The sequence below is a fragment of the Oratosquilla oratoria genome, chromosome 14 (genome assembly GCF_046742065.1).
Source record: "Oratosquilla oratoria isolate Oo_2021 chromosome 14, ASM4674206v1, whole genome shotgun sequence".
In the NCBI taxonomy this organism is placed as follows: Eukaryota; Metazoa; Arthropoda; class Malacostraca; order Stomatopoda; family Squillidae; genus Oratosquilla; species Oratosquilla oratoria.
Genome location: NC_134790.1, coordinates 16,314,652 through 16,324,829, shown reverse-complemented (window position 1 = coordinate 16,324,829; position 10,178 = coordinate 16,314,652). Strand labels below are relative to the sequence as shown.

The window sequence follows — 10,178 nt, the reverse complement described above, 5'->3', positions numbered from 1 at the left end:
ACGACAAATGAAAATTAAGATTTTATCTCTCAATTCTAAAAAAGATAAACCTATGATATCATTCTGTAACTTAGCTTTCATCCAAGATAAAGTTAATCTAATTCGCTCATGCTACTCTCACGATATCTGATTACTCACAACTCACTCACGAGCGATTCTCACAACTGACTTTCACGAGTGACTCTCACAACTGATTCTAACGAGTGACTCTCACAAGTGATTCATGACCGTCAGGAGTGACTCTCACAACTGACTCTCACGAGTGACTCTCACAAATGAATCAGGAGTGACGAATAACTCAAGTGACTCAGAGGAGATTCTCACAAGTAACTCATGACCCTCACGAGTTACTTCCGAGTGACTCACAAAAGACTCACGAGTGATTCACAAGTGAATCATATATGACTCATGACCCTCACGAGTGACTCTCACAAGTAATCCATGACCGTCAGGAGTGACTCACGAATGACTCACAAGAGACTCTCACAAGTAAGTCATGGCCGTCACGAATAACTTCCAAGTGACTCTCACGAAAGACTCACGAGTGACTCTCAACTGACTCACGACTCTCCCGAGTGACTCTCACAAGGGGCTCGTCATGCGGACACGCCTCTCACGAGAAACCATAACGAATTCAGAAACGACGGGAGGAACGTAGACGGCTGTCAAAGAACCTGGGTCATAGAGATGCTTCTGGGGTCTCGGCCCACGGGGACCCTGTTTCAGGCCGGGGCCCCGCGCCCTCAAGGTGACAGAACTCATCTGGGACCACCTACACCACCTGAAGGACTTGTACCACCTGGATAACCCACAGCACCTGGAACACCTTGTACCAGCTGAGCATAACCACCTCGACACCTTCAATATCCTTAGTAATTTGTTTATCCAAACTTCGGGTAATTCCGTTCAGCTCTGGGTTGGAGAAAATGGGGAGGAGGGAAGATGTTGGGGAAAATGGGGAGGGGGAGACTGAGGAGAAAAGTTGGGAGAAAACGAGGGCAAACTCAGGAAGAAATGGGAGACATGATAAAATGGGAGATTGCCAGGAGAAAATGTAGGCGGGAGACTTAGGAGAAAATGCAGCAAATTTGGAAAAAAAAAAAATTGGGACAAACTAAAGAAGAAATCTGAGAAATACTCAAGAGAAAATGGGAGACTGTCAGAAAAAAATGGAAGCAGACTTAGGAGAAAATAGGGGACGGAATTAGGAAAAATGGAACATAATCAATACCCCATTATTGTCCCGAATGTGCTTTTAACCAACCCTATAACTGAATAAAATCGCCCGGCGACATTCAGAAAGAAAAGTATAAGGGTGCAGCCATTGGGTACGTCACGTTTTCTATTTGGTACCTCACGTTTTCTATTTGGATTAACGCCACACGATCCCATTCACCTAAGAAGACTCACTCAGGAATTTGATATAATGACCTGTATACACTACCCTATCCAGTACCGGGCCTTTCTCAAGTAAACATATTTAGCCAGAATAAAATATGCCAACTTCCCACAGAAAAAGAGTATTTTGACTCGTCTCTCCTCACGTTTAACATTTTGTGGCAACGCCATATGACCACGAAATTGCGGCACAAAAAAAAAGTATTTTGACAAAGAAGAGTTTCGTGCATTTCTCTATATGAAAGACGTGAGCTGTGTCGTCTGCTTACGTGATAGACATCTCATTACGTGACAAATTAACTTATGATTATCTTTACAAGTAAATTAACAAATTTAACCTAGCTTACCGTTTGAACAAACAACTAGATACATCTATATGAAACTACGAGATAAACAAGTAATGTGCATATATATATATATATATATATATATATATATATATATATACACGTTGAGACATTGTGACAGGTTTGAGGAAGGTGGAAGGTCTGTGTCCACCCACCCGCGTCCCCTGCTTAGTTGGTGGGATTGTGGTGCCGGGTCTGCAATGTATCCCGCCAGCTTCATCCAGGTATACCATTCCTCTGAAGAAGCTCTAAGCGAAACCGGTCAAAAATAAACTCGGCCCTAGACCCGTGTCTTGTTCTTCCACCTTCCTCATATATATATATATATATACATATATATATTCATATATATATATATATATATATATATATATACAATATACATATATATATATATATATATATATATATATACATATATATACACACATAATATGCATACAGTCTACAGACCGTATTGATACTTTCATGCATGTATACACATAATGAGTACATCTAATTGTATACATCTTTTGCATACATATACACAAGTTGTTTTCAACCTTGTTCATACTTCACGCATGCACAAGTAAAAGGCAATGGTGCCAAGCCTCAGGCACTTTGAGGAGTGAGGACCTGGCACTGTGACAACCATGACTGCCACATCAAAGTGCGAGTCAAGACAAGATTTGGCAGTTCGTCTCCTGACTTGGGGCTTTCAACCCCCAAAAGGGTTACCTAAATGTTCCGGTGAGAGGGAGGGAGAGGAGGAGGGAAGGAACGAAAGAGAAATAGAGAGGGAAGAAAAAGAGAAAGAAGGAGAGAGAATTTGCATTTCATCCTCCTTCAGTTAGTCATAGAGGTTCCAAAGGAGAAATGTACGGGTGGAGATAAGTTTTCGATCATAAAAGAATGCTATGTGACACTGGTCCGTAGGGGTGTCACCAGAACATTGATTGCATAAAGGTTATGCAGGCATGACCCCATACGAATATGCGTGTGTGAGAGAGAGAGAGAGAGAGAAAGAGATGATGTAAAAACGGAAAGTAGAAGTAAAAGCGACGAATTTGACGGTTAGAGAAAGGACAGAACAGAACATTCTTTGAAGGAGACTGGAATCATAACAACATAGACTGGGAGGAGGAGAAGTGTCGCGAAGAGCACTGCCTGCCGCTCCTCTCTCTATCCACGCCTCTACCTGAAGCATAACCAGTAACACAAGGAACGTCCCTTCAGTAAGCCTACTCACTTTGCCTTCCACCCCATCTGATCCACGCCTTCGAGGGACAAGGAAGAACGATCCAGGCTGAGGGAGGACCTGTCCAAGGGGAAGGATGAGCGATCTTCGACCATCACGGCGCCCTCGCTCACCAACTGCGTAGGACTCAGAGGCGCCGTGTTGAGAAGAAGCGGATCGCGTAAGGACTGGTACCTCCTGCTGTCATGATGTTGCTGCTGTTGCTGATGCTGATGTTGTTGATGTTGTTGATGTTGCTCCTGCTGCTGCTGTTGCTGTTGCTGCTGGTGCTGTTGATGCTGGTGCTGCTGAAGGCTGGTGTCCTGGTGCTCCGTGGCCAGACCTGAGGCTGAGGTATGGATGTGAGCCGTGGACGCGTAGGTCACTGAGGTCGGGGAAGACGGTTCGTCCTTGATTCCGTAGGGGTACACGCTTCCGTAGACACTCTTCCCCTGGTAATGGGGAAGAGCGGAGGCCAAGTAGGAGGCCGGGGAGGAGTGGGAGATGGTGGTGGCGGAGGGGAGGGGGAGGGGGAGGGAGGGGTAATGGGAGGAGTATATCGCTGGGTAGGTGCTGGGTAAAGTTGTGGGAGAAGGTTCTGTCTTGATGCCTGCAAGGAGAAGAACCAGTAGGTGAGTGATGATAAAATTAAACGAATTCCAAACGAGTTTATCTATACAGAGAACATACCAATAACTAGAAACAAGTGTACTTCAGAAGAAGGATTTTTTTTTTCACTTTTTCATACAAGGAAAAAAAATCCCTATGATTGTTTTCTCTCGAGAAAGTATACGGACCCATACAGAATGACAATGTATTTGGTCTATTTCTGCCGCGAGTAATGACACACGATTTTGGAGTTGTCGGTGAAGGGCCTGGCAAATGAAGAAGGTCTCGCCTAAGGGAGATCCCTCCCTCAGGACGCGAGACTCGACTCTCAGGACATGACAAGAAGAGCCCAAACACACTCACCTGCCGAAGACACGTGTCCCTTGGTGGCGACGGGGGAGATGGGAAGCGTCCCAGTCAAAGAATGCGATCCTCCAGAAGGCGTGGGCGAAGTGAACCCGTTGAGGGCCGCTGGAGGCGCCATTGGTGATATGGAGGACGAGGTGGAGTAGGTGGAGGAGGAGGAAGAGGAAGTGGAGGAGGAAGTGGAAGAAGACGCCACCGATATCGATGATAAGGTGGCGGGGGTGGCAGTGGTGGATGGGGTGGAGTAGGTGGAGGTGGCGGTGGCAGCGGAGGAGGAGGAGGAGGGGATGGAGGAGGAGGAGAGGGAAGAGGTGGAGTTGGTGGAGTTTTGGGTCTGGAGAGACGGGGTGTTGCTGCTGTTGGGGGTCTTGGAGTCGCTGGTGGATTTCTTCGACTTTCGTTTGCGGCTCTGTCGACAAGAAACATCATCGGTAACAAAAAAAAAGAAGAAAAAAAAAAAAAGTGACAGAACCCAAGAGAGGTATTGTAATCCATAATAGAAGTATCAATATACACATGTATGTATGTATGCATGTATGTATTAATGCATGTACTGTATGCGTATCTGTATGTACTATATATATGTATGTATGTATGTATACATGTAATACGTATATATGTATTATATATGTATGTGTGTATGTATGTATGTATGTATGTATGTATTTATGTATGTGTTTGGTTAAGTATCTATGTACTGTATATACACACAGAAAGATGCTTCCCTTACAAAAAAAATATTATCTTCAATCATCTGTTTGATATCTAAAAAACACACATCCCCCCCCAACTCACCGTCAGCGTTTCCTTGCGCATGCTCAGTGGCCTGTTGACGTTATGGAGCTTGTAGTAGAGTCCGCAGGCGTTGCAGACGGGTCCACCCTCAGCGTTCCGACGCCAGAGGGAAGTCACGGTCGTCTGGCAGTTGGAGCAGATCTGCCCGGAACGCCGAGTCCCAGACTGAGGAGAAACCGGAACAAGAAGAAGAAGGATTAATTGTGGGTCTGGAGTGGTTTCCAGGGTTGTGTGTGTGATTCGCCATTCACCATGGTCTTGGATTACATGTTGGACTCATGATCGACAGTTTTTAACCTCCCGGATGAGAGCTCAAGAGTTCGTATGACCGATCTATGGGTAATACTCTGTGTGTTTGTGTGTGTGCGTGTGTGTGTGTGTGTGTGTGTGTGTGTGTGTGTGTGTGTGTGTGTGTGTGTGTGTGTGTGTGTGTGTGTGTGTGATTCACCATGGTCTTGGACCACGTGTTGGACTCGTGGTCGACAGCTATTTTCCCTCCCGGAAGAGAGCTCAGAGCTCATACATGTCCGATCTATGGGTAATGCTGTGACCTTACACACACACACACACACACACACAACTCCCCGCCCACGAGAGTTGGAGTAAAGACTCGAAGCACAGCAATGCTGAAATTGTTTCAGCCCTGGGCGGGATTCGAACCCGGACTGCCGTAGTGGCAGTCAGGAACTCTACCACTGCTTCATGAGTGTATATACAGGTGTGTGTGTGTGTGTGTGTGTGTGTGTGTGTGTGTGTGTGTGTGTGTGTGTGTGTGTGTGTGTGTGTGTGTGTGTGTGTACATGCATGCGTCGTAAGAGGTCAGGCAAGAGAGAAGAAAGAGGCAGCACTACTTTTAATGATGCAGAAAAGGGAGAACATAACTTGAGGGAAGGAGAAGGAAAGGGAGAGAGGGGAGAAGGAGACCAAATATGCAATAGTGAGGATGTTGATAGGGGGAGGATGAATAAGATAAGGGAAGCCGAGGGAGGAGACGAGGGGAGAGGGGGAGGAGGAAAGAGGGGAGGGGAGGAGGAAAAGAGGACGGCATATGGTGGGGAGGAAAGAGGGGAAGGATGAAGAGAAAGGGGAAAGAGAGTGGGAAGTTGGGGAAGGGACGATAAAGGGTGAGGAGGAAGATGAGGGGAGTGTAAGGCTGAGGGGAAAGGCTTAAGGACTGGGGAGAACTATGAGGGGAAAAAGGAAGGATGGAGAGGAAAAGAGGGGAAATAGTGGAGACAAAGAAGAGGGATGTCGAATAGTGGGTGGGGAACAGAAAAGGGGAAACAAGAAAGGGGAATGGGTTCTCAACACATGGGAAAAGAGGGGAGAAGTGAGGGTAGAGTTGGAAATAAATCCAGCAAAGGAAAAATGGGGAAAGTGAAGAGGAGATGTGAAAAGAAGGAAATAGAAGAAATGGAAGAAAGGAAAAAAGAGGAGGTTGGAGAAGAGTTAGAGAGAGAAGAAAGAGGGAGAGGAGGAGAGAGGGAGACAGGTAGGATGGAGAAAATTAAAGTAGAAAGGCTGGGATGGAGGAGAGAAAATGAGAAGAGAAACTGTTGGAGAGATAAGAGACAGGGAGAGTGAAGCAACAGAGGTAAAAGAGAGAGCTAGAAAGAGAGAGAGAGAGAGAGGTACAGGTAGAGGTACAGGTGATCATCATTCTTCTCTGAGGTTGCGTTTATACACCGAGCAAGTCTGGTCCGATTCTCCTGAATTGTCACGAATTCGTTTGAATAGAAAACGACTTCGGTTACAATCTCTCGTTCTTCCAGTCTTCAGAAGTCAAACGACCCTTTGCGTCATATATTGAGAAACTGAATGACGAACTAAAAGGAGTTAAATATTTACGAATGTTAGGCACATTGCTAAAGTGTTCTTTGATAAGTTTAGAAATATTCAAACAAAATCTTCTTCTAGATATTCCAATTCAGCATTTGACGAGAATCTGGAACAGACTCGCTCAGTGTAAACGCAGCCTGAGTGGAGATAAGTCTCCAATCATAGAATAATGATGCGTACCCCTGGTCCATAGGGGTGTTACCAAAATTCCTAGAGAAAGAGAGACGCATTTGGTTAATTCTATGCCAAGAGAGTTAACATGTTGAGGTCTCATAGGAAAAAAAATGCGCTTTATCCAAACTAACTTGATGGAGGTTGTCCGATATGATATTACAAATTACTTTATTCAAAATAGTTATGATAATACGAATTAGTAGATTTACAATAAGTAAATCGGAAACTTGATATTTTCATTTTTCCTGAAGAAAGAAAAGCATTTTTTATTTATTATTATTATTATTTTTATTATTATTTTATTTGTTTATTTATTTATTCATTTATTTGCAGGCAAATCTCTTACAAGCGTGTTCGGACAAGAGCAGGTTTTGATTACATTTCTATTCTTTTGCATGACACTTTGATGCCTTATGACACTAAAACAAGTAATAAGAAAAAGTGCGATGCATTTTTGGATTAATGAAAAGCTCACCCAGCATCAAAACACTACCCAGTGCAGAATCGGCCCTTAACCGAGCATAGAAGCTAAACAAATTCCTTCAGCGTTAGCTAGAAAGAAAAAACTAATGAAGGCCGCACAGCCCGATAAATAATTAAGTTGAGACAGGGTGAATAAAATTGCTTGGCGACCAGAACAAAAATAAATCAAATAAATAATGCAATGCTCAGCTAAGAGTGGAGTTCCACAGGGTATTGTGTCAATGCCTTCCCGGCCTCTGACGCATCAACACGGAGGGTTGCAAGGGACAATGAGGCACAGGAAAAAGAGAGAAAGGTTGGGGGAGAGTACAAAAGGAAGCAAAAGGGAAAAAGTGAGAAAAAAAGAGTGAAAAAGAGAGAAAAGGAGAGGAAGCCAAGCTGGTTCATTATTAGTACGTGCAGGGTTAGTTGTTATCTACGGATACCTACCAGGCGCCGACTCTTCAGCGGCTCGTGGGGTCTCGTCTGAAGCCCATAGTAGCAAAAGTAGTCATCTCCTGCAACAAGCAAGGGCAAGTTAGTCGCAGGAAAAAGGGGAAGAAGAAAGAAACGGAGGAAGAGGATAAAAAAACATGTAGAAAGTACAAGAAATATTGAAGGAAGTGGAAGGGAGGTAGACGTCCTTGCAGCTCTCTTGGAGAAGGAAGACGAGGAGGAGGAGGAGGAGGAGGAAAAGATGATGTCTTGGGCAGCGGAGTAGTCGTTGGGTTAGTCTTCCTTGAACATAGCCTTAGGCGGAAGGAGGACTCGACTCTTTCTGAGGATGACTTACATATCTCCTTGAGGTGTCCTTGTTCGGCGGTCTGTTGATTCCATTCATCTTGTGGTAGAGCCCGCAGGCGTTACAGAGCGGGTGTCCTCCGGCATCTCGGCGCCACAGGGGAGTCTCCTGCTGTCCGCAGTTGACACACTGACGGCGATCCCAGTAGCTCTCGGCCGAAAGAGTCTCACGTACGCGTGGGGGCGCTAGGAGCGCTTCAGGGAGGAGTCAGAGGTAGAAGGTGCCCTTAGTCAAGGGTGAGACTGGTTTGGGAGGTGGAAGAGGTGGAATCGACCGGAGGAAAGGTGGTTCTCGTGGTGGAGAGATCCGGGGGGGTGGTGGTAGGAGTCCTCGGTCTAAGAGTAGACGTCCAGAGGAGTCATGGGGTTGGGAGTGGGAAGTGATTATGACTAAGTCACCAGGTGTGGACGGTATTAAGGGGTGAGAGAGGAAATAGCAAAAGAGATGAGAATGAAGAGAATACTCCATCATAAACACAAGGAATTGGGCTAACCAGCCTTGATTCAATAAACCACTAAGGCTGTGGTCCTTAACCTGGGATACCTGTATCCTGAAGGATTACGAATCCTTGAATCTGGGGGGGAGGCACCAGACATGATAGCCAGTGCAATGGCACCGTATATTTACAATGAGAAAAAAAGCAAGGTTTGTATCACTATCCTTTTCATATGTTTGCATTGTATTTGTGTTGGATGGGGGTACGAGTAAATTTTCTGGAGATAATAAAGGGATACGGGCACTGAAAAGGGTTATGAACAACTGCACTAAGGACAAAGTCACGTGATCACAAGTTATGAAGAAGAAAAATTAAAATAAACAAATCCAGGGTCGGTCAAGAGGAGGAAGTGGGGAGGGAGATATAACTGAGACACCAGGAATAGATGGTATGGGGGGAAGAAGACTGATACCAGAAGGATACCAGAAGGAAGGGGAGGTGGGGAGGGAAATGCAACTGAGTCACCAGGAATAGATGGTATGGGGGAAGAAGACTGATACCAGAAAGATACCAGAAGGTACTAGAAGGAAGAGGTGGGAAGGGAGGTGTGACTGAGTCATCAGGAATAGATGGTATGGGGGGAAGAAGACTGATACCAAAAGGATACCAGAAGGTACCAGAAGGAAGAGGAGGTGGGAAGGGAGGTGTGACTGAGTCACCAGGAATAGATGGTATGGGGGGAAGAAGACTGATACCAGAGGGTACCAGAGGGTACCAGAGGGTACTAGAAGAAAGAGGAGGTGGGAAGGGAGGTGTGACTGAGTCACCAGGAATAGATGGTATGGGGGGAAGAAGACTGATACCAGAGGGTACCAGAAGGTACCAGAAGGAAGAGGAGGTGGGGAAGAAGGTGTGACTGAGTCATCAGGAATAGATGGTATGGGGGGAAGAAGACTGATACCAGAGGGTACCAGAAGGTACCAGAAGGTAGAGGAGGTGGGGAAGAAGGTGTGACTGAGTCATTAGGAATGGATGGTATGGGGGAAGAAGACTGATACCAGAAGGATACCAGAAGCTACCAGAAGGAAGAGGAGGTGGGAAGGGAGGTGTGATTGAGTCACCAGGAATAGATGGTATGGAGGGAAGAAGACTAATACCAGAAGGTACCAGAAGGTACCAGAAGGAAAAGGAGGTGGGGAAGAAAGTGTGACTGAGCCACCAAGAATAGATGGTATGGGGGGAAGAAGACTGATACCAGAAGGTACCAGAAGGAAGAGGAGGTGGGAAAGGAGGTGTGACTGTGTCACCAGGAATAGATGGTATGGGGGGAAGGAGACTGATACCAGAAGGTACCAGAAGGTACCAGAAGGAAGAGGAGGTGAGACTGAGTCACCAGGAATAGATGGTATGGAGGGAAGAAGACTGATACCAGAAGGTACCAGAAGGTACCAAAAGGAAGAGGAGGTGGGGAAGAAGGTGTGACTGAGTCATCAGGAATAGATGGTATGGGGGAAGAAGACTGATACCAGAAGGATACCAGAAGGTACCAGAAGGAAGAGGAGGTCGGGAAGAAGGTGTGACTGAGTCACCAGGAATAGATGGTATGGGGGGAAGAAGACTGATACCAGAAGGAAATGTTTCATGGGTAACTCAAACGTTTGAGTAAACCTTGAATAAACCAGCTGTGGATGGGTGAGTCACAGGGGCTGGGTAATACAGGTGGCTATGGGTTCA

General features: G+C 45.7%; 1 protein-coding gene across 2 annotated transcripts in view; it reads right to left on the bottom strand.

The window, feature by feature from the left end:
* Window positions 1-2,128: 2,128 nt before the first annotated feature.
* Window positions 2,129-10,178, bottom strand: part of LOC143032739 (uncharacterized) — an 84,363-nt gene continuing 76,313 nt past the window's right edge. The window contains exons 7-10 of one of the 2 annotated variants that reach the window (XM_076197689.1): window positions 8,000-8,202; window positions 4,732-4,896; window positions 3,934-4,345; window positions 2,129-3,571 (exon numbers count right to left, since the gene is read on the bottom strand). In XM_076197689.1, coding sequence (XP_076053804.1) covers window positions 2,970-3,571; window positions 3,934-4,345; window positions 4,732-4,896; window positions 8,000-8,202 — 1,382 coding nt within the window. In that variant the 3' untranslated portion in view covers window positions 2,129-2,969. Of the gene's footprint in view, window positions 3,572-3,933; window positions 4,346-4,731; window positions 4,897-7,656; window positions 7,725-7,999; window positions 8,203-10,178 lie in introns of both variants that reach the window. The other variant, XM_076197691.1, reaches the window with a different exon arrangement.